This window comes from Colobus angolensis, unplaced genomic scaffold (genome assembly GCF_000951035.1).
Source record: "Colobus angolensis palliatus isolate OR3802 unplaced genomic scaffold, Cang.pa_1.0 Scaffold356, whole genome shotgun sequence".
NCBI lineage: Eukaryota > Metazoa > Chordata > Mammalia > Primates > Cercopithecidae > Colobus > Colobus angolensis.
Window position 1 is genome coordinate 928,201 of NW_012116888.1, and position 24,727 is coordinate 952,927.

At 43.2% G+C, this 24,727-nt stretch overlaps 1 protein-coding gene across 2 annotated transcripts in view; it reads right to left on the bottom strand.

The window, feature by feature from the left end:
• Positions 1–24,727, bottom strand: part of MERTK (MER proto-oncogene, tyrosine kinase) — a 135,755-nt gene that overhangs the window by 39,189 nt on the left and 71,839 nt on the right. For both annotated transcript variants that reach the window (XM_011953089.1, XM_011953088.1), the window contains exons 7-10: positions 19,941–20,124; positions 11,709–11,860; positions 3,885–4,038; positions 519–672 (exon numbers count right to left, since the gene is read on the bottom strand). In XM_011953089.1, the coding sequence (XP_011808479.1) occupies positions 519–672; positions 3,885–4,038; positions 11,709–11,860; positions 19,941–20,124 (644 nt within the window). The remainder of the gene's footprint in view (positions 1–518; positions 673–3,884; positions 4,039–11,708; positions 11,861–19,940; positions 20,125–24,727) is intronic.

Below are 24,727 nucleotides of genomic sequence, written 5' to 3' on the forward strand. Positions count from 1 at the left end.
ACTGCAAGCTCCGCCTCCTGGGTTCACACCATTCTCCTGCCTCAGCCTCCCAAGTAGCTGGGACTACAGGGGCCCACCACCACACCCAGCTAATTTTTTGTATTTTTAATAGAGACGGAGTTTCAGCGTGTTAGCCAGGATGGTCTCGATTTCCTGACCTTGTGATCCGCCCGCCTTGGCCTCCCAAAGTGCTGGGATTACAGGTGTGAGCTACTGCCCTCGGCCTATTTTTAAGGCTTCTAATAAAAGTCCTTACTTAACAGCAACCCAGTTTCAGTAGCAAAGGCCTACTGATACTCTTCTCTGTAAAGGAACCCTTTTCAGGGCTGGCTTTTGCTGGCAGCTGCTTCTGTAAGCCATGGCCTAAGTCAGGAAGCTGCCTGAGCCCAGGGTATGCATAAGGCAGGGCAGCCATCTGGGAGCAATGTGAGCAGCTGGCCCAACAGGGAAGGCATAATCACTTGGTATAACAACCTGGTCAATAGCAGTGGGCAAACATTTTTAGCTGGGAGACTTACCCAAACTTTGTCTCCTGAACTCTTTTTCTGATGGCCAAGGAGATGTATAAAACCAACCCAATCAAAATAAATCCACAAAAGCAGCCAAAGATGATAAGCACAGGATCTGCGTTGCCAGGCGCTGGAGTTGAAGAGGGGGCATGATCTACCCAACCTGGTAAAATACCAATAGACCAATCATGGGTTTGAAATATATGAGAAACATCGGCTTGTAACAGGGAAGAACAAACAGTCAAAGCTTTCAGAAGTCAGTTAAATCTTTTGTAATCTACAAATACAGGCAGGCCTCACTTTGTGTAAGCTGACACCATGCAAAGAGATCTTAATAACTGATGGGAAACTAGCTTGATTTACTCATTCCACAACGTATATATAGATCAAAATGTCACATTGTACGCCAGAGGTATATATAATTTTTCAATTGTTAATTAAAAATAGTAATTTAAAAATCAATGAGAAAACTCATGTCAGTTATACATGTACAAGAAAATTTAAAAAATTACAACTAATATTTACTTGTACTGTAGTTTAAAATGTTAGAAACATGAAAAATTAAAGTGTCATTTCTTTGTAAAAAACGATCGAGAGTAGGTTGAATAGTTTGCCTTCTAGTCATGTAACTTATGATACAGAGAAAACATAGTTTCTGTGTTTTGGAGAATTGTCACATTCCTTTCTAAGTTTGGATCCGCGGCTAATACTTTATCTTGTTCTTTCAAGGTTGTAAAATATCTCTCAGTATTCCTTCAATGTTGTTTTTTGACAGTGTCGCTTTCTCTGGGACATTTTCAACATTTTTGTCACAACCTCTTCATGTATGTGCATAAGTTCACCTTCACTAAGGACTGCTGGTTCACATCTAACGTTTATCAGCAGGGGCAGTAACAACTTTCCATAGTCTTACATTCAATTCAAATTTTTTTTTTTTTTTTTGGAGACGGAGTCTAGCTTTGTCGCCCAGGCTGGAGTGCAGTGGCCAGATCTCGGCTCACTGCAAGCTCCGCCTCCCGGGTTTACGCCATTCTCCTGCCTCAGCCTCCCAAGTAGCTGGGACTACAGGCGCCCGCCATCTCGCCCGGCTAGTTTTTTTTTTTTTGTATTTTTTAGTAGAGATGGGGGTTTCACCGTGTAGCTCAGGATGGTCTCGATCTCCTGACCTCGTGATCCACCCGTCTCGGCCTCCCAAAGTGCTGGGATTACAGTCAATTCAAATTTTACGTTGAACATTATCCCTTTGCATTTCTTTGCTGTGCTTTTACCTTTGTTCACCAACTCCCTTTTTCAATTACCCATTTTTGTAAAATGGCATGTGGGTTTGTCCCTGGGAGACAAGGAGGCAACATAGCCGCATGTCTCCGCTAGGTGGGCACAAACAGAATGACAAAGGCGCAGTGACCAATCACTACAGACTTTGAAAGAAATGACGCCATTGGTCCTGAGAGTGACGTGCATCTGTTATTTCTACAGTGATTGGTGGCCTGAAGAGCCAGCAGCCCGAGTTTATGCTTTCTGCAATTATAGTTAATATAGAGTGGTGACTAAAATTTGAACTGTATTTTTGGGGCATGGCTGTTATTTAACTGTGGTAATTGAAATTTGTGCATACTGGAGCCATGCAAGGTAAGGAATGCCTGCATAGCAAACATGGCTTCACCATGTTGGCCAGGTTGGTCTGGGACTCCTGGCATCAAGTGATCTGCCCGCCGCAGCCTCCCAAAGTGCTGGGATTATAGGCATGAGCCACCGTGCCCAGCCTAAACTCCAATTTTTTAAAGCTGTCCCTTTATAATCAGAATTTCATTGTCTTTGTTTTTGTTTTGTTTTGTTTCGTTTTGGAGATGGGGTCTCAGTCTGTCACCCAGGCAGAAATACAATGGAGTGATCTTGGCTCACTGCAACCTCCACCTGCCGGACTCAAGCAATCCTCCCAAGTAGCTGGGACCACAGGCGCATGCCACCACACCCTGCTAATTTTTGTTGTTGTTGTTGTTTTTGATAGAGATGGGGTTTCACCATGTTGGCTAAGCTGGTCTTGAACTCCTGAGTTCAAGTGATCTGCCTGCCTTGGTCTCCCAAAGTGTTGTATTTACAGGCGTGAGTCACCATGTCCAGGCAGAATCTCAGTGTCTTTGAATTTCTACCAGGTAGACACATCTTGCCTCCCCATCACCAGTTACTAGTGTTTCCCAGGAACTGTGCCTATGGGCTGCAGGAATGTAATATGGTTCCATTTCAGCACCAAAAGGGAGAGCAAGTTTGAGGGTCCCTGGTAACAGACAGGTGGGAACTCAATCATCTGCTCACAAGTTCTGTCTGCTATTGGGTACAAAGGTCATTTTTGGCAAAAACTTAATGTATAAGCACACTGACCTAGATGCCTATGCATGGACTTTATGACAGTCATTTAACATTAAACAACCTAGGGAAGGTGAGAGTCAAACAAAGTGGCTCCATTGGGTTATGGAGTGAGCACAGCACTTGGTTCACTTGGGGTACCATGGTGGCACCGTGCCAAAGGACATTCCAGCAACATGCAAAAGCCAACACGCATGGCTGGGCATTTAGCTCAGTGGGCCCAGGACAGTCTGAGGATGGCTTCCATAGGAAATATTTCATATTCTGTGCAGACAAAGCACAAAGCATGTTACCCAAGGCTTGAATGGGTAAAAACATGGCAAAGCAGTAGTGTTTGAAACACAGCAAAACAAGCACCAGCAAATAAATTGTCCCAATTATAGACAGCTAAGGATTAGCTATATCGTTTATCTAAAATTCAGTCATGTACAGTATACATCATTGCAACTAAGTTCAATAAGTAAAGCCAAAGTTGGCATCTGAAAAGACTGATCTCCCAAGTAAGTTATTACCACTAACAGTAACTATAGGAGGGACTTATGGGTATCAGCAGTTCTATAAAGCATGTTATCATATCATATCTTTATCATTGGAAAAAGTATTTTTGATTCTTATTTTTCCTTTTTTTTTTTTTTTTTGAGACAGGGTCTCGCTGTCTTACCCAGCTAGAGTACAGTGGTGTGATCATAGCTCACTGAAACCTCTGCCTCCTGGGTTCAAGTAATTCTCCCATCTCAGCCTCCCGAGTAGCTGGGACAACATGCATGATCCACCATGCCCAGCAAATTTTAAAAATACATATTTTTTTTGTAGAGACAGGGTCTCACTATGCTGTCCATTGCCCAGGTTGGTCTCAAACTCCTCCTGCTTTTGACTCCTGAAGTGTTGAGATAAGCCCAGCCTTATTTTTCATTCTTTAATCAGCCATCCATTCCCCAGGTTACTTTCTGGCAATCTGTGCACTGCCTGGACCATCACACCCTATCAGCCCTTACTGGGTATAGCTCTCACCGTGCGCAGGGATAAATATTTTCACGGGGTCACTGAAGGGCCCGACTCCCCCTTTTGTGACGGCTGCAATCCTCACTGTGCACGTAGCATTGTGGACTTGAACAGAGATCTGAGCTTGGCTGTTATTCTGGCCAACTTCCTCCAAGAGCTCTTTCTGGGGACAGAGAGGAAAAGAGGAAATGAAAACACTGACGGCCAGGCAAACTGCAGGCATGTCTATAGTTCCTTCTGAGGGAAGCCATCCTGCCCACGTCTGGGGCCAGAAGCCACACTTTCACAGCGCTCCTTCCTCACTCAGGCCATGACCAATGGAACCAAAAGGCAGGTAGGGACAGGATGCAACCTCAAGTTTTGGGGGGTGTTGGCAAGCTAGGGCTATGAGGGCATGGCACTTACAATGGTCCTAAAGAAGCTTCTGGAAGAGAGGGAGCACATAGTAGATGCACCCAGATGGCAGACAAGACTGACTCCTTGAGCCCTCGATCCTCAGAACCACCCATAGCACAATACACCAGTCACACTGTCCCTTGACACTGTCCACCTGCCACCCACCCTTGAACCAGCATGAGTGGCCTCCTGTTCTTTGAAATTATAAGAATTTTGACTAAAATCTACCTGGAAGAGGGCACTGACACTTTTGTTTTCTTTCAGTGTGACAAATGTACAACTTGTTCAATTTTCAAAACTCTGGTTTTACTTTTATTTGTACGTTATTTAAAAGTCAATGTCATTCAAACAAAAGGAAAAAATAACCAGAACTAAGGGTTTATACGACACCTTCCTCCCCTTTTCCAAACCTCTATAATCATAATGTTCTCTGGTGTAGGAAACTAATCTTGTGTTTGGGCTGGCTTTTCAAATGGAAAATGCAGGGGTTGTGAAAGCTGAAATGAAGTTCTAGGAACATGTCTTTAACTCTGAATTTTGGAAATTTGATTTCAGAGACAGAAAGAAGTCTCAGGTCATGTAGGTCACAGATGTCACAGGTCATCAATGAACAGCAAAGGCAGTTCTATTGGTAACTGTATTCCCTGGTCACTCGCTCTCAAGCCGGTCACTTTGCTAGTGATGGTGAAGGATAGAACCATCTCAACCCTTAAGGAGAGAGCAGTCCATCATTCATGACCAAGGGGGCACCTGGGTTGGCCATCCAGAGACTGTTCCAAATCTAAATAGGCAGTGGACATCAGGACCCAGAAATGTCCCCTGCAGAAAAAAGACAAGCTGTTTTTTCTGCTCCCACACCACAATAGTCAACACAGAAGGCTTCTGTGACCTCTGGTCACCAAGAAGTGTATGAGACTTTTTTCCTACCAACAACCAGTCAGTTCCACCGCAGACACCAGCTGGGCATTCTCCAACCCAGTTCAATTCTAACACTATCACCTGGAGATAGTGTCAGATCCCACAGGGTGAGGGCTCAGCCCCCAAGAGCCCCCCCAGTTTCAGATGCAAATCACAAGCCCCAGGTAGTTTGACCTGTACTTCTGACCAGCTGGCTATAAATCAGGGACCCCATGACCCCCTCCTTGAGTTTGTTTAATTTGCTAGAGTGGCTCACAGAACTTAGGAAAAGACATTCACTGGTTTATTATTTTTTTCTTTTTTCTTTTTGAGATGGAGTCTCACTCTGTCACCCAGGCTGGAGTGCAGTGGCGCTATCTCAGCTCACTGCAACCTCCACCTCCCAGGTTCAAGCGATTCTCCTGCCTCAGCCGCCCAAGTAACTGGGACTATAGGTGCCCACCACCATGCCCAGCTAATGTTTGTATTTTTAGTAGAGATAGGGTTTCACCACCTTGGTCAGGCTGGTCTCAAACTCCTAACCTCAGGTGATCCACCTGCCTCGGCCTCCCAAAGTGCTGAGATTATAGGTGTGAGCCACTGTGCCCGGTCTCACTGTTCAGGGTTTAATGAGTTCCTTTATGTAAAACACATAGTACATGATCTGGCATGCTGCAAGTAATCAGTGGTGGCTATGATTATCCTTCCATCATGTTCAAGGTGGTGCTACAGTTGGGTCTTCTTTCCCTATAAATAAATACAAAACCTTACAGAATTGACTTTGTGGTATCTTTCAAGTCTTGGTGCATTAGAGAAAATCATCAAGGCTGTCTAGTTCCCCAAACCAAGAAGCTTATTTGACCCATTCATGGAGTTTACCTCCATGGTAGGTTTCTCCTTCAGGCAAAATGTACCCTATTTGATCAATCCCTGGGTTTCAGAAGTGGTTCAGATCCCTGGCTGGCCATGAGAACCTTGCCTATTCCTCATACTTTAAGATAACACCAGTTCAAATGCTCTGCTCTCCTTTGACAGTGAGAAAGAGGGAGAAAAGGAGAAAGGAAGAGGCGGTGGGCACATGCCAACATCCAGGCACACAGCTCAGCTCATTAGGGGAGCTTGTTAGGAGGCCAAGGTCTTGGGTCAAGTACACTGTAGCTTCCCTGAGTCTTTAAAGAAGTTGGTTCTCCGGGAGGCAGATGTTGCAGTGAGCCGAGATTGTGCCACTGCACTCTAGCCTGAATGACAGAGTGAGACTCTGTCTCAAAAAAAAAAAAAGTTGGTTTTACATATCATGCTGTCTCAAGGCTATAAGAATCTCTGCTATGAGATTCCTTCTAAGATCTACACCCTTTGAAAACGAAGAGTAAACTAGCATTCAAGCAATAAACCCAAAGCAATGAGCTCCATAAAAACCGCACGTATAAAAATGTGTCTCTGCCTAACGTTTAGGCGATTCTGGGTCAAAGTTAAACAGATTTATTTTCTGTTGAACTTCAAAGAGCCTTGAACTTGCCAGTATACATGTTGGGCCTTCAAGGTGGTATAATATGCAGTATTTTATAACTCTATTTGCTCATTGAACTCTGTTTTTCACGGAAGATCCGCAGACACTTTATGGGAATGAGGGTGGGGTGGGAAATACTAGTCCAACTCAATAAAAGACTGTTCCATTCACAGAGAGAAATTCTCCAGCTGGTTTAGATGGTGTAGCTGGGCCCACAGATCAAATCCATAGTGCCATAAGTGCCTACAAAGCAAGGTCAAGGCCCTGTGTTCAGACAGTACAAAGACGAGCAAGACCTGCCTCCAACTTCAAAGATAACACATTGTATTTGCTTCTTATCTTTGGATTTTAAGCTCTGATTTGGAAGGCAAGTAATCGCAAGAAAAAGAGAATGAAAAAAGTAGGTATCATCATTGAGATATAATAAATATCCATACAGTAAAGATCAAAGGATTCTTAGCCTGAAAGTGACATGACCATTGTGGGAACACAAAGCTACAGACCTGTCTTCAGTATAACTGCAACAAGCCAAGCAAAAACGACTGCCAAGAAAGTTCTGAAATTGTATGCACACGAAAAATCCCACCCTTAAATACAGTTTTTTTGTTTGTTTGTTTTGAGACGGAGTCTTTCTCTGTCGCCCAGGCTGGAGTGCAGTGGCTGGATCTCAGCTCACTGCAAGCTCTGCCACCCGGGTTCACGCCTTTCTCCTGCCTCAGCCTCCCGAGTAGCTGGGACTATAGGCGCCCGCCACCTCGCCCGGCTAGTTTTTTTGTATTTTTTAGTAGAGATGGAGTTTCACCGTGTTAGCCAGGATGGTCTCGATCTCCTGACCTCGTGATCCGCCCGTCTCGGCCTCCCCAAGTGCTGGGATTACAGGCTTGAGCCACCGTGCCCAGCCTTAATTACAGTTATAAGTGAGAAATATCTTTCAAAAATATCCAACTGCTCTGTCCTGCATAAGGAAGTAGCTTTAGTATCAGTTATCTAAAAATGAAAATGAAAGGATAATTTTGAGACAAGGTTTTGTCTAAGCTTTGCCCTTCTGAGATGAAGGAAATTCAAGGAAATCAAAGTGACAGATGCCAAGATCATCTCAAACTTCCTTTTGGGTGTGGATTTCAGGGCATTCCCAGGGTCCGCCTTCCTTCTCTGTTCTTATTTGCCCCCAGTTTTGGATCACAAGTTTGACACTTAGCTGCATCAGAGAATGTTTTCCAAAGTAAAGTGAGCCACTGGGTCTTTGTTGTCACAAGACTGTCATGATGCATAAAGTATAGTGCAAAGCCCAATAAATGATCTCACTGGCATGATCTGGCATCCCCAAGGAGGTAAGTGACTGGAAAGGTCACAGCCCTAACTGTGGCAGTTCTGTTCTCCCTGCAGAGGGGACCATTCTGAACAAAGGGCAATGAGAATGCACAGCCTAGCTGAGTGCTAATGGCATTTAGTGCACAAGGCTCTCCAGCCACAGTCATTCATAAGGTTTTCATCATTGCTGCCCTTCAGAACGCCTCAGCTCAAGAGGCCCCCTTCAGAAAAGTAGCTTTTGCCCATGCCAGAAGTAGAAGGAGAAAGGACGACCTGCAGCTCTTTAAACAAACTGGCTTGTTTTAGACAGCCTAAGTGTCTGCTGGTAATCACTATTTTCTGCCAAACAGAGAAAGATAAAATTCCTGCTGAACCTTTATGTTTAGTACAGCTACACCAAGCATTCAGCATTGTGAACAAAAGCCTTTCTCTCAAAGAGGCATTTGATTCCTGCAACTCAGCCAATGGAGAAATGCAGTTAATCCAGAGGCACCTCACACAAATGTCTTGGGACAAAAGACAAAAGGAAAGGCTGCTTCTCTCGCAGCTGTGACTTTTAAGCGGGATTGCTATTTAAAATTAATTAATACCATGATCGTTTACTATAAGGCAGAACAACATGGAATTCTAAGCTTTCTTTTTCTCTACTTCCATCACCTATTACGTCCAACAGTCTGCTTCCTGATAGGTAAACTGAGGCAGGGAAATCAAAATAAATTTTAAGTGTCCTTTCAGAAAATGGCAGTTTTGATAAATGCTGGATGATATGTGGCTAAAAATGATTAAAACAAACTTTGGGCATCATTGGTGGGTGCATCTGCTCACCCACTCCCCCTGTTCATCTCTATATGGAGCATCTGTATGTGATGCTCCATATAGATGCCATGAAGAAGCTAAAATTTGGATCTATGATATGGTTTGGCTGTGTCCCCACCCAAACCTTATTTTGACTTGTTGTGCTATAATCCCCACATGTCATGGGAGGGTCCTGGTGGGAGGTAATTGAGTCATGGGGGTGGGGTTTTCCCGTGCTGTTCTCTTGATAGTGAATGTCTCGTGAGATCCTATGATTTTATAAAGGGGAGTTCCCCTGCACACGCTGTCTTGCCTGCCACCATGTAAGAAGTGCCTTTGCTCCTTCTCTGCCTCCAGCCATGATTGTGAGGATTCCCCAGCCATGTGGAACTGTGAGTCCATTAAACTTATTTTTCTTTAGAATTACCTAGTCTCAATTATGTCTTTATTAGCAGTGTGAGAACAGACTAATACAATTCGTTACTAGGATTAGATTGATCAGGAATACGGCAGCACAGAAGAAGCATGCTTTCCATGATCACAGTAAAGAAGAGACAGACTTGATAATGAAACCAGTGCATCTGCCCTTCCATGGTGTTCTGTGTCACAAAAGGAGGCAGTATTACCCTACTCTCTTCCTTTCCCAGGTGGGAAGGGAACCTGTCTAGAAGCTGCCCACCTAACCACACCCAGGCATTGTCACCCAGCTGCCTTTCCTGCTGCTGTATTGGGTCTAGGGTTCACATCATAGCAGTGGTCTTTAGACTTCATAGAAATCAAAATCAAATGTCCCTCTGGGTTTGACTGGAGTCATGCTTAACGAAGTCGTTGGAAGGGCACTGGCTGGTACATAGGGAGGGAGCCACTATTTCACAGGTAGATTCCCTTTGCCTTTTGTTTGCCACTGTGAAATGAAACCAGTGCTTATACTAGAGAGTCTTCACTGAACTTGCCAGCTTTAGCAAAAATCTAAAGGATCTTGCCAGTTTTAGACTGATTATAAGGCAGGAATTACCTGACATATTGATGCTCCCCCACCATACCCCTATCCAGTTCCAAGCACACACTGGTATTCCAAATAAACACTGTGGACAATTCTGACATACATTTTCAGGGAGCAAGAAAACCTCTGTAGCTGGCAGGAGCCTGCTGCTGAGTTCCCTGCTCAGTCTTGGAAGACCAGAGTGAAATGTGTTCAGCAAGTACGCTCTGGTGGAAAGAAGGCAGGTTGGGTCATCATGATCTGTAAGTCTCAAGTTGTGCTCCTGAGTTCATACTTATCATTGGCTCCCTTGCTATCAACCAATTTCTACCTGCCTTGCCCTCACTTTCAGGGCCCTGCATTTTAGGGTCAGAACTCCTCAATCCAGCTTCATCTCACACCTTGCTCTCACAAAAGGGTTATGTTCCAGACCTTCAAGTGAGTCAGAACTTAAAGTTGCCGTATTGTGCCTTCTCTCATGTTATATTTTCCCATCTGAGACTCCTCAAACTTCATCTGCCAAGATTACTCTAAGCTGTGATGGTTAATATTATGTGTCAACTTGACTGGGTGACAGAGGTGCCCAGCTATGTGGCTGAACATGATTTCTGGGTGTGTCTGTGACGGTGTTTCCAGTGAGATTATTATTTGAAATGGGGGACTCACTAATACAGACTGCCCTCTCCAGTGTGGCTGGTCCTCATCCAATCCATTGAGGGCCTAGAAAGAACAAAAGGTAAAGAAAGGAGGAATTCTCCCCTTTTCTCTGCCTGAATGCTTGAGCTGAGACATCAGTATTCTCCTATTCTTGGACTGAGATCTACACCACTGCCCCTGTTCTCAGGCCTTCAGACTCGGACTGAATTACACCACTGGCTCCCAGGTCTCTAGCTTCCAGATGGCAGATCGTGAGAAGTCTCAGTCTCCGTAATTGCATGAGTCAATTTCTCATCATAAATCTCCTTCTACACATACGTGTTCAATTAGCTGTTTCTTTAAAGAACTTTGACTGACACATAAGTCCAATTTAAGTACCACCTTTTCTGGGACAGGCAGTCTGCTACAGGCTCCAAGCATCTTTGTTCATCCTTGCTGAGCGTGACAAAGTGCAAGGCCTAACCATCTCCAGCCCTGAGCCATGCTGGGGCCAGTCACATGGGCAATGAAGCAGGTCAAGGTGGCCACAGCATGACGACCGTGCAACTGCACAGAGGATCAGCTTGTTTGCTGCTCACTACACAGGGTGCTGAGCCCTTGACCCTGGTACCCTCAGGTGCACAATCCACCAAGTGGGTACATCACATTGCCCAGTGGGACTTGGTGGGGCAGGGAACCTGTGCCATCTGGCTGATGCACCTGATTGTGTGCTATGCAGTCTCAGACTGCATGTCCTGATCCAGTAAGTCTCATGTCTAATTTCGGCTTGTCTGCAGCTGTGCCAGGCTGGCCAGCGAGCTTGCTTAGTCCCCTCCTTTGGTGACTGCTTACTTCTTGTCATTCTCTATAAGGATGAGGTTATTCCCTGATCTTCTTCTTTTGCAAAGTCCCATGAAATTTCCAAAAGGCCATGAATTGCTGGACTGCTAAGCCCTGTGTAGCTCCCTGACCTAATGCTACAATTTGGGTAGTCCACATTGTCTTCCTATAAGAGCCTAAATTCCATGAGGGCAAAAGTCAGGTGATAACAGAGGATGAAATCTATATCTATCTCATGAATAAGTGAATGAATGAATGAGTGAGGAAAGTTCCAAAAGACTCCTTAGAATTTTATAACTGTTCAGTCACCTCTAATATTTACTATATTCTTTATGTTCCCCTGAAAGGTGCCTTGCCTAACTCAATCACACCAGGTCTTTTCAAAACCAAATGAAAGCTTCTAAAACTGAAGTAAACCAGCAAGTTGAAAGGAGATGATCAATCGTGCTCTTCTAGGGTTTAGACTTACGGAAATCCCTGCACTCTGCCACACATGGGATATCCGGTAGCCCACCAGTTCTCCAGCCTGCCGCTTGGTCGGAGGCTTCATCCATCTGATGTCCACATTATCTCTAGATTCATTCAGAAACACACTGACGTTTAAAGGTGCTACTGATGGGGCTGCAAAAGAAAAAGGAGAGAAGAATGAAGAACCACAAAGCACACACAGATGCATTCTCATCTGGGTTTTCAAGTGTTTGTTTTTCAAATGCTCTGTGAAAAGCACTCAAATGAGACCAAGACTTACAGCACATTTTCACCTTCTCAACTAAGATTTTCACTGAGAAATCAATGAGTTTTAAATAAGTGACCCCTTTTAGGTTACTGAAGCCTAGAAATTCATTTCTTAAGTAGAAAATGTCAGCCAGAACATAGCGAGACCCTCTCTACAAAACGAAACAAAAAACTAAAAAATTAGCTGACTGCTTGGTGCACATCTGTAGTCCCAGTCCCTCAGGAGATAGAGGCAGGAGGATTCCTTGAGCCCAGGAGGTTGAGGCTACAGTGAGACAGGATCATGCCACTGCACTTCAGCCTGGGCAGAAAAAGCAAGCAAGGAAGAAAAGAAGGAAAGAAAGAGAAAGAGAAAAAAAGAGAAAGAGAAAGAAAATAAGAAAACGGCCAGGTATGGTGGCTCATGCCTATAATCCCAGCACTTTGGGAGGCCAGAGGGAGAGGATTGCTTGAGGTCACGAGTTTGAGACCAGCCTGGGCAACATAGTGAGACTCCCATTGCCACTAAAAATAAAAAAATTAGCTGGGTAGGATGGCACAGGTCTGTAGTCCCAGCTACTTGGGAGGCTGAGGATAGATCACTTGACCCTGGAAAGTTAAGGCTGCAGTGAGCTGTGATTGCACCACTGCACTCTAGCCTGGGCGACAGGGCAAGACTCCATCTCAAAAGAAAAAAAAAAAAAGGAAATTTCATGAGCACCTAAAGTAAAACAGCAAAGAAGAGGAAGGCAGGGAAGGTAGGGTGGGTGGTGCTCTGGACTCCTGGGGAAGTGAAGCAGACACAACTTGAACAACGTTCTCCAGGACAAACTTGTGGGGCAGAAAGTCAACACGGCCAGTTGGAGATCAGCTTGGTGGCATTTGAGATGCACAAGGTAGGAAACATTGCTGAGCTCAGAATGCAGCCACCCTTTTAAAGTCCAGAGGCAAGTTACTGACGATCTGAACAGAGCTATCTGTCAACACATTTAAAAAGTGCGTGCGTGTGTGTGTGTGTGAGCGTGTGCATGTGTGTATGTGTATAAAATAATTTGGGAAACAAGTTAAGATCATTACTACAGTCTTTTTTGGGAGAGAAGAACTTAACCATATCTATTAAAATTGAAAATAATATGCTCTCTGACCAAATATTTTATTTCCAGGAATTTAATCTGTAGGTGATATTATATTCATTGCAGCATAATAATGACAAATAGAAATAAATGCAGGCCAGGCGCGGTGGCTCAAGCCTGTAATCCCAGCACTTTGGGAGGTCGAGGCGGGTGGATCACGAGGTCAGGAGATCGAGACCCTCCTGGATAACACGGTGAAACCCCGTCTCAGGCCGGGCGCGGTGGCTCAAGCCTGTAATCCCAGCACTTTGGGAGGCCGAGACGGGCGGATCACGAGGTCAGGAGATCGAGACCATCCTGGCTAACACGGTGAAACCCCGTCTCTACTAAAAAAAATACAAAAACTAGCCGGGCGAGGTAGCGGGCGCCTGTAGTCCCAGCTACTCGGAGGCTGAGGCAGGAGAATGGCGGGAACCCGGGAGGCGGAGCTTGCAGTGAGCTGACATCGCGCCACTGCACTCCAGCCTGAGCGACACAGCGAGACTCCGTCTCAAAAAAAAAAAAAAGAAATAAATGCAATGCTCGGTCAATAATTATGATATAACCTGGGAGGCGGAGGTTGCAGTGAGCCGAGATCATGCCACTGCACTCCAGTCTGGGCAACAGAGTGAGACTCTGTCTCAAATAACAATAATAATAATAATAATACAAATTTTGATACATTTTCCAATGGAATACTTAATTACCTGGCCACTGGAAAGAATTAGGTATATCACATGTATTGATATAAAAAAAAAATCCAATGGGGGAAAAAATCAGATTGTGAAAAGTATATAGATCCATTTTAGAAATTAAAAAAATAAATCTTCTATATCTAGAAAGAATAATAACAATTGGAATAATATACACCAAACTGTTGCATGTAGTTGAATGAGGGGAGGTTAAATTATATATTTCAGATATGTGTGAAAAGATACTATAACCCTCTTTTTTTCTGCTAATCCCAGAAACAGTAATCATGAAGTTAAAATGAATTTCAGCTTAGAAAATGCCACACAACTAAAGCTGCCTATGAAATCAGTCACACACTTTCAAACCTGTTGTAGAATCTGTGGATAAATATGGCCAACACAACATGTCTGTATGTCTGCCTCCTCCCAAAACCCCTCTATGATGGCAATAAAGAATTTAAAAAGATATAAACTCACAAGGCAAAGAGGAGTCAACAGTAGAAGAGAGATTGCAACACATATTTGAAAGCTGAAAAAGAGATGAAGAAGGTATAGTTAACTCAGCAAGCCAATGTTCCCCCAAAGAACCACAGAGCAGCTCAGAAGCTGTGGTCCCAGGTCGTAAAACAGGGATTAAAACTGGAAAGAGTGATTGGAAGTCTGATTAAGAAATAGTTACTTCTCAAAGTCTATCTTCTCCATGCCTACACACCTGGCAAGTATGCCCTCAAATATCCATAGGACACAGGGTGATTTATTCTCTGAAGCAGAAAGCCACTAAACTTAGAGCACCTGTAGAATGGAGGCATGATAAGGAGCTAGGCTGAAACCTGGGAAAATAAGTGAAAGTTTATACACTAAATGGCAAGGACTCTACCTTCCTTTCCTCCCCCACCTGGCTACTAGAATATCAGCAGCCACGTTTAATTCCTGGGGCAGGAGACTTCTTTTCTAGAGGAAGTCAGTGGCTACAGAGGAAAGAAACCAATTTTGACACTTGGGAGTATCTGGATCAAAACACTTAAGGCACCTGATAGTGAAGCCTACAAGCTCTGCCCAAGTTCCAATCAAATCAAGGACTCTTCACTCTTCCACAGGAGCAGACAGCAGAAATTGGCAGAGGTCTGGGGAAGCCCCCGCACTGAATGTCGGGTACCAAAAAAACCACACAGAACAGAGGGCTTAGAGGAGACAAAGCCAGTGTAGGGAACTAGAGAAAACTAAACACAAACAAACAAAAAATAATTGAGATATCCAGAAAAGGCTCTCATGATTGAGAACCAGAAAACAATTTTCAATGAAAAAAACTTGAAATTAGCAACATGATAAGTAAAATAAAATATTTAACAGAAGAATTGGAAGATAAATCAAGTACATCTCCAAGAAGGTAGAACAAAAGGGCAGAGAAAATAGGCCAATTTGAAAAAAGAAAACTGAGGAAGCAATCAGAGAGGTCTAATTAACAATTGTCTAACACAATTTCTGGAAAAACCAGAGATTGGAACATTTCCAAAGGAAAAACAAAAGTTTAAGGACCAAAGGACTTTCCAGATTTCCAGATCAAAGGGGCCACTGAATGCCCTTGATAATGACCAAAACAAATTGCACATCACAGTTTATCACAGAACCAGGATTAAAAAGATATTTTAAAAACTAAAACTGAAAAACAGTTCACAAAGAAAACTTAAGTATCAGAATTTTCCACAGCCACCCATGAAGCTAAAAAATGATACGAAAACACCTTTAAACTTCTGAGGGAAAATAATTTCAAACTAAAATTCTATATTTGGAAAAATTACTAAGCCAGTATTACATAAGGACGTGCAAGTTCCCACAATCTTTACTTTTTATGTATACATTCTTGTGGAAGCTAATTGAGAATGGGCTCCATGAAAACGAGGGCATAAACTAAGAAAGGCAAATACCCCGGAGAAGGCACCAGAATCCTTAGGATGCCTCTAAAGGAAAACAGAAAAAGAACCACATGAAACAATTTAAAGGTAATGGTATCCAGGCCTCGCACGGGGCAAGGGAATAGTGCCTGTTCCCATCAATCAGACTGAAAATCTAATGATTCAAGAAGCACTGAGTAGGGCACACAGAATGGTCTTGTGTCAGCAGTGGGTAATAACTGACCTGAGACTGAGCTCTGCTCGGGTTCTGCCTAATAAATCTTAAAAGCAAGACCCTACAGGATTAAACTGTTTCCCACTAGCTTAGCTGTGTCTCAAAACAAAGCTCGCTACTTAAGAAAGACAAGAATATCTAGCATCTAACATTGTAAAATTCTCAGTGTCTGTAATCCAGTCAAAGATTATCAGGCATGCAACGAACCTGAAAAATACCACCTACAGTGGAAACATAAATGAATCAGTTGAAACTACCCACAAATAACATACATGTTAGGACAGCAAACAAAGACATTGAAACAGTTATGAAAAGGCTGGGCACGGTGGCTCATGCCTATATTCCCCACATTTTGGGAGGCTGAGGTGGGAAGATCATTTGAGGTGAGGAGTTTGAGAACAGCCTAGGCAAAATAGTGAGACCCTGTTTCTACCAGCAAACAAACAAAAAACACGCCAGGTATGGTGGCTTATGCCTGTGATCCCAGCACTTTGGGAGGCCAAGGCAGGTGGATCACCTGAGGTCAGGAGTTCAAGACCAGCCTGACTAACATGAAGAAAACCCCATCTCTACTAAAAATACAAAATTAGCTGGGCGTGCTGGTGCATGCCTGTAATCCCAGCTATTCGGGAGGCTGAGGCATGAGAATTGCTTGAACCCAGGAGGCAGATGTTGCGGTGAGTTGAGATTGCACCATTGCATTCCAGCCTGGGCAACAAGAGTGAAATTCCGTCTCAAAACAAACAAAGAAACAAACAACAACAACAAAAACAACAAAAAACAAACAACCAAACACACACACACACACAAACAAAAACAAAAATTAGTTGGGTCTGGTGGCATGCACCTGTAGTACCAGCTACGCAGAAGGCGAAGGCGAAGGTGGGAGAATTGCTTAAGCCAGCAGTTCAAAACTGCAGTGCTCTGATTGGCACTGCACTCCAGCCTGTGTGACTGAATGAGACTCTGTCTCAAAAAACGAAAATAAGAAAGAAAGAAAAAAGAAAAGAAAAGTAATTATAAGTGCATTCTAGATGGTCCAAAAGTTAGAGACAGAAAAATGCAAAAAAGAGATAAAAATTACAGTATATGAGATGAAATATAAACTGGATAGGACTAATGTCAGATTAGATACTGCACCAAAAAAGATGAGTGAAATTGAAGATATAGCAATAGAAACTATCCAAAATAAAATCAGACAGAAAAGAAGGGGAAAGTAATAATAGATCATCAGTAAGTTATGGGACAACTTTAAATGGTCTAATATGTATGTAACTGCAGTCCTTACAAAAGAGGATAGGTGGAAACAGGAAAAAAATTTAAAGAAATAATGGCCAAACTTTTTCCAAATTTGATGTAAACAACAAATACAGGGACCCCAGAAGTTCAATGAACTCCAAACACAAGGAATATAAATAAAATTACACCAAAGCAGGTCACAATTAAAGTGCTCAAAATCAGTGATAAGGGTGAAAATAGGGACAAAAGACACATTATATACAGAGGAACAAAGTTAGGATGACCACAGATTTCTTGCAGGAAACAATGCAAGCAAGAAGATAGTAGAGCAACTTCTTTTAATGTACTGAAAGTAAAAAAAAAAAAAAAACTAAACTAAAACTGTGAACCTACAGTTCTATACCTCATAAAAATATTTTTCAAAAATGAAGGCTAAAAATAAGAACACTTCAAAGGTAAAATAAATATTTTTCCCCAGACTACAGGAGCTGAATACCATACCAGCAGATACACACTACAAGAAATGATTTTTTAAAACGTTCTTCAGGAAGAAGGAGAATGATGCCAGATAAAATATAAAGACCAAAAAAGGAAGACCGCTAGAAATGGTAACTACAGGCATAAACACGTGTTTTTTCTGGTTATATAAATCTTTCCGTAAAAGATTATTGACTGAACAAAAATAACAACAGTGTAGCAATGGTTTTTTTTTTTTTTTTTTGGAGACAGAGTCTCGCTCTGTCGCCCAGGCTGGAGTGCAGTGGCCTGATCTCAGCTCACTGCAAGCTCCGCCTCGGGTTTACGCCATTCTCCTGCCCCAGTCTCCCGAGTAGCTGGGACTACAGGCGCCCGCCACCTCGCCCGGCTAGTTTTTTGTATTTTTTAGTAGAGACGGGGTTTCACCGTGTTAGCCAGGTTGGTCTCGATCTCCTGACCTCGTGATCCGCCCGTCTCGGCCTCCCAAAGTGCTGGGATTACAGGCTTCAGCCACCGCGCCCGGCCGCAATGGTTTTTAAGACACATTAAAGTAAACTCTTTGACAACAGCCAAAAATATCTGAAGGAGAAAATGGAATATATGTGAAGTGGTATAAATCACTTGAAGGCACACTGTGATAAGTTAAATATGTATACTGTGAATCCTAAAGCAACCATTAAAAGAACAGAAAAGGCTATGGCTAATAAGCCAAACAAAGAATAAAAAAACAGAATCATAAAAATATTAAATACAGAATCATAAAAATTTAATATTAAAAATATAAAAATATTTTTAAATGAAGAAAAAGAAGAAAAGGAGAACAAATTACAGATAGAACAAATAGAAAATATGATGCAATTAAACCTATCCATTTGAATGATTCTATTACATTTTAATGGACTTGTGGGTTATTTTATATGTATATATGTGTGTATATGTACACATAAATAACCTACACACACACACACACACACGCACACACACAGGTTTTTGTCATGGTTTCTGGCTTACAACTCCCATAGCCCTGGTTACAATCTTTTTTTTTTTTTTTTTTGAGATGGATTCTTGCTCTGTCACCAGGCTGGAGTGCAGTGGTGTGATCTCAGCTCACCACAACCTCCGTCTCCCAGGTTCAAGCGATTCTCCTGCCTCAGCCTCCCGAGTAGCTGGGATTACAGGCGTGCACCACCACGCCTGGCTATTTTTTGTATTTTTAGTAGAGATGGGGTTTCACCATGTTGGTCAGGCTGGTCTTGAACTCCTGACCATGTGATTCACCCGCTTTGGCCTCCCAAAGTGCTGGGATTACAGGCGTGAGCCACTGTGCCCTACAATCGTTTGCTATGATGTTGGGTGCTTTATGCCTCCGGGGCAGGCCTCAGAAAACAATCTCTCTGACCTCTTCCTGCCCTCCTTTCACGTGCCTCGATGCAGGACTCTAATCTTCCCCATCTTTCTGACTGTGGGTCATAAGACCCTTATTACAAAGGGGGTCCTGACCCATAACCTGGAGGAAGGAATGCTGACATCATGAAACTTCCACAAAAAAGCAAGACAACAGGGTTCAGAGAGCTTCCAGATAACTGAACATGTGGAGGTTCCTGGAGGGTGGTGCGCCCAGGGAGGGTGTGGAAGCTCCACACCCTTTCCCTCTATACTTCATCCTCCACATCTCTTCATTTGTATCCTTTGTAATATCCTTTATGATAAACTGGTAAATATAAGTACTTCCCTGAGGTCTGTGAACCGTTCCAGCAAATTAATTGGACACAAAGCTGAGGTCATGGGAAACACTTGGTCAGTCAGAAGTTCCAGAGGTCAAGATTTGTGATTGGCATCTAAAGGCTGGGGTCGGGGACAGGAGGGAGGGGAGGCCTGGGGATCGAGCCCTCAACCTGTGGGATCTGAAGCTATCTGCATGTAGTTTCAGACTTGAATTGGAGGACACTCAGCTGGTCTCCGCTGCAGAGCTGACGGCTTGCTGGTGGAGAGAAATCCTCACATATGTTGGGGTCACCAAAGGCTTCTGTATTGACTATTGTGTTGGTAACATGTATTGACTATTGTGTTGTGAGAGAGCATGTTTTAAAGTGTGCTGCTATTATCTTCTATGTAAAAGAAAAGATTACCTATACATAACATGGCTAAGTTTTGTCACTAAATGCTTTTAAAGTATGGAGGAAATATCTTTCCCATTTTCATCTGTCTCCTCAATAATTTTCTCCTCCAGAGACAAAGTCCAAACAAAGCAAAGTTTCAACTCTCAGTCAGGCCACTGGGAAGGGTTTGTTGAATCACATGCCATTGGGGGCAATATACATTCTGAATCCCAGGAATTACCTCCTTCAGTCGTGCTGGCTGGAATCCAAGGGCTCACTGCAGACCAGCCTATTTCATTCATGCAGGAAACACCAATGCTGTAATTAGCCAGGGCTCGCAGCTGCTTGATTTGATACATATGTGGTGAGGCAGAGGTGTTAAAAATCATGACTGAGCCATTACTCAGTGGATCAACTTCCTTGACCTAAACGAAGAGTAAACACGAGGACTGGGCATTAGTAAGGAGATGGGAATGTCAGGCACGGGGCATGCGTGTATTTGGTGCACGTGCCCCTTCCTCTACGCTGAGGGGAAGGACCTGCTTCCTTTCTGGGCACACACACATTTTCCCGCCAGCATCACTGTGTGTTACTCATGCCACTCGGACAATAACTGAACACCTGAGGAAAACACCTAAAATAACAATAAACAATTCTCACTGTGGCAGGTAATGGAGCAAATAATTATGATGATTGGAATTCATATTGTATTATAAAATAAAGCCTCTCCTCTCTTAGAACCTCTTCGATTCTTGACTTCTTTCAGCTGCTTCAAGGAATATGCAACAGAGATAACAGATATAATATGTGCTGACAAACCCTGAAATATTTAATATTTTGCCTTTTAAAGGAAATATTTCCCAAATTCTGCTTTTAGAGGATGGGTTTCTTTCTTTCTTTTTTTTTTGAGATGGAGCTTCGCTCTCGTTGCCCAGGCTGGAGTGCAGTGGCGTGATCTCAGCTCACTGCAACCTCCGCCTCCTGGATTCAAGCAATTCTCCTGCCTCAGCCTCCTGAGTAGCTGGGATTACAGGCATGTGCCACCACGCGCAGCTAATTTTGTGTTTTTAGTAGAGACAGGGTTTCACCCTGTTGGCCAGGCTGGTCTTGAACTGCTGACCTCATGTGATCCGCCCGCCTTTGGCCTTCCAAAGTGCTGGGATTACAGTCGTGAGCCACCATGCCCAGTGTTTCTTAATCTTTCTTTTTATTATGTAACCTGAGAAACGCTGCTCTTGCCTTGAGGCTAACTTTATTTTATTTTATTGTTATTATTATCACTTTCCTTGAGATGGAGTCTCACTCTGTTGCCCAGGCTGGAGTGCAATGGTGCGATCTCAGCTCACTACAACCTCCGTCTCCCAGGTTCAAGTGATTCTCCCACCTCAGCCTCCAGAGTATCTGGGATCACAGGTGCCTGCCACCATGCCTGGCTTTTTCTTTTTTTTTTTTAAGTAGAGATGGGGTTTCACCATGTTGGCCAGGCTGGTCTTTTTTTTTTTTTTTTTTGAGACGGAGTCTCGCTCTGTCGCCCAGGCTGGAGTGCAGTGGCCGGATCTCAGCTCACCGCAAGCTCCGCCTCCCGGGTTTACACCATTCTCCTGCCTCAGCCTCCCCAGTAGCTGGACTACAGGTGCCCGCCACGTCACCCAGCTAATTTTTTGTATTTTTTTTTTTAGTAGAGACGGGGTTTCACCGTGTTAGCCAGGATGGTCTCCATCTCCTGACCTCGTGATCCGCCCGTCTCAGCCTCCCAAAGTGCTGGGATTACAGGCTTGAGCCACCGCGCCCGGCCGGCCAGGCTGGTCTTGAACTCCTGATTTAAGGAATCTGCCTGCCTTGGCCTCCCAAAGTGCTAGGATTACAAGCGTGAGCCAATGCACCCATCCTGAAGCTAATTTTAGTGTGTCCTTTATTCTTAACCCCTTCGACCCCAACAGAAATTCAATTCCAGAAGCACACACAGGAAATGTAGATTCTTGGCGTTTTTTCTTTTTTTTTGATGGGGAGATATAGGAAAGGGTCATTTGCCCCTCCTCCAGAAAACTTTTCTCCAAATCTCCTTTAAACATACTGCCTTATCTTCCCCTCCATAACTCCACCAGTCTCTCCACATCCTTCTCCAAATCTCTGTATGCACAGGCAAGAGAGGGCGATTCCCAGCACAAATCTAGTCCTGGGTGAAACTTCCATCTCTTTCCTTGCATACCTCCTGTCTGGGTATGGGGATAAGGGAGAGTATGGGATTTTGTTTTCCACTACATGCTTTTTCAAAATTTCTGTAATATGTGGCACTTATAAAATCAGAACAGACAAAATGATATTGAGTAAAACAAGCAACTGAGAGCAATTTGGGAAAAATCCTCAGGCCACAAAATGTATTGCTGTTAATAACGGGCTTGCAGTTCTGGGCTGTGGATATACAGTACTATAATTTCAGGCTATGTGTGTTTGAATCTTAGGTCAATGAACCAGAAATAAACATTCTGGAATTCCAAATCCCCTGGCGGATAGCAGGAGTATGGTGTGGGGGCTGAGTTTCTCCTCTGACTCAGACCCGGTGGGAGACGAGAAGGTATCATTTGACCTGAGGAGCCACCAGAGGAGAAACAAGAACCGGGACGCTTGTCTTGGTGGTGGCTGTTGGCAGACATCACTTTTTGTTTGTTTCACTTTAGAGTGTGCACCTACTTCCTGGTGACCAACCACCAAAGCGAAGGTGGAGGAAACCTTTGGCTCTCCTCCCCGCCCCACTTCCGGAGACATGTGGGGAGCATTTCCAGGCACAGGAACGCTCTCTGAGAGCACGTTCCTAGAGGAAAACAGGGTTTCTATAATAGTCCTTCTCAGTCAGTGGGTCCTCGGGGAAAAGAGCGCATGAAGTGGCAAGAAGTACGTGAGAGAGCTCAAAATAGAAATGGAGTGTGTGGCCCAAAAATGGGTGAAGAAAAGAGCTAAGATCAGGACCAAAGGAAGTGAGAGGGTGTGTCCTGCTAGCGCATGCATCTGAATCTCATCCAAAACATTCATTTGGTCCCGAGTCAGAGTTTAAAATTATAATTTTACAAAGCCATACTTGGTCCCTTCAAAAAATGGGAATACACTGTTAATGACAGAATAGAAAAGATAACTTTTAGAGCTTGTGCCGATTAACCCCAGTAGGACTGCCAGAGAATACAAAGGACACCTAGTTAAACTTGAATTTCAAAGAAACAACAAGTAACTGTTCAGTACAGGTAGGTATGTCACGAGATTATTCGTGTAGTTTAACTGCGTGTTCCGTATTCTTATTTGCCAAATCTGGAAAGCCTACCAGAGATGGAAAGGAGAAAGGATGAACGGAGGCTGAGCTAGCCAAGGGGGACAAGAACAGAATCACCATATCCAGTACCACAGAATCCAAGATGGGCAAGAAAGGACTGGAATTTGGCCGTCTCAGGATGCTTTTTCATCTGTACCATGAACACCCAAAACCATGGCAGAGAGAGAGCAGGTAAAGCTTGTGTGTGATCATCTTCCATCATCAGGAGTCACCTCGTGTTTTCAGACTTTTCAACCATCCTGCCCACCTCACGTCACCCTGAGACCTGCTGTCTCAAGGTGGAGTGGTACTCTTCCTGAGAGTCTCCCTGAAGCTCACCATCCTCATGTTTCATGTCCTCTCAGGCTCTTCAAACAGCTCAGCGCTTTGGTCACAGTTTTAAAAAGGGCTGGCCCATGCTTCAGTTATGTCCCGTATATAAATGTCTACCTCAGCCTGGCCGGCATGGTGAAACTCATCTCTACTAAAAATACAAAGTTAGCCGGGCCTGGGGGCAGGTGCCTGTAGTTCCAGCTACTCAGGAGGCTGAGGCAGGAGAATTGTTTGAACCCGGGAGGCGGAGGTGGCAGCAAGTCGAGATTGCGCCATTGCACTCCAGCCTGGGCAACAAGAGCGAAACTCTGTCTCAAACAAACAAACAAATAAATAAATAAATGTCTACCTCTAGGGAAAGAGGCCTGGATATTTCTAAAAACAGAGCCCCAAAATAACATGAAGCAAAAACTGATAGAAAGGAAGGGAGAAACAGACAACTCAAAAATAAGAGTGGAGATCTCAATTCCCCACTTTCAATAACAGATGGAACCCTGAGACAGAGTATCAGCAAGGCAACAGAAGACTGAAGACTCTAAACCAACGAGACCTGAACAACATGCACAAAACACTTCCTCCAACAACAGCCGAATGTACATTCTTCTCAGGCGCACACAAAACTTTCTCCAGGATAGAACTTAGGTCATAAAACAAGCCTTAAGAAATTTAAAAGGATCACAGTCATATGAAGTATATTCTGCAAACACAGTAGAATAACATTAGAAATCAGTAAAGGAAGAAAATTTGGGAAATTCATAATTATGTGCCAATTTAAATACACACTTCTAAATAATCAAGAGTACAAAAAAAATTCACAAGGAAAATGACAGAAAACTTGAAATTAACAACAACAACAACAAAACCTTATGGGATGCAGCTAAAACAGTGTTTATAGGGAAATGTAGAGTGTAAATGCCTATTTTTTTAAATAAAAGAACACAATCAATAACCTAACCTCTACCTTACAAAACTAGAAAAAGAGCAAACTAAACCAAACAGAAAAAAAAGAAACAAAAATTAAGGCAGAAATGAATAAAATAGATAATAGAAAATAGAAAAAATTTACAAAATCAAAAGTTGGTTATTCAAAAAGATCAATAAACTTGACAAACTTTTAGCTGGACTGACTAAGAAAAATAAGAGGGAAAACAAATTACTAAAAGCTGGAGTGAAACAGGAGATCTTATTACTAACCTCAAAGAATAAAAAAGGTTATAACAGAATATGATGTACTATGTTGTATACCAATAAATTAGATAACTAAGATGAAATGTTCAAATTCCTATAACATAGAAACTACCAAAGCTCATTCAAGAAGTAATAGAAAATCTGAATAGATGTATACCAAGTAAAAAGATTGAGCTATTATTGAAAAAACTTTCCACAAAGAGAAC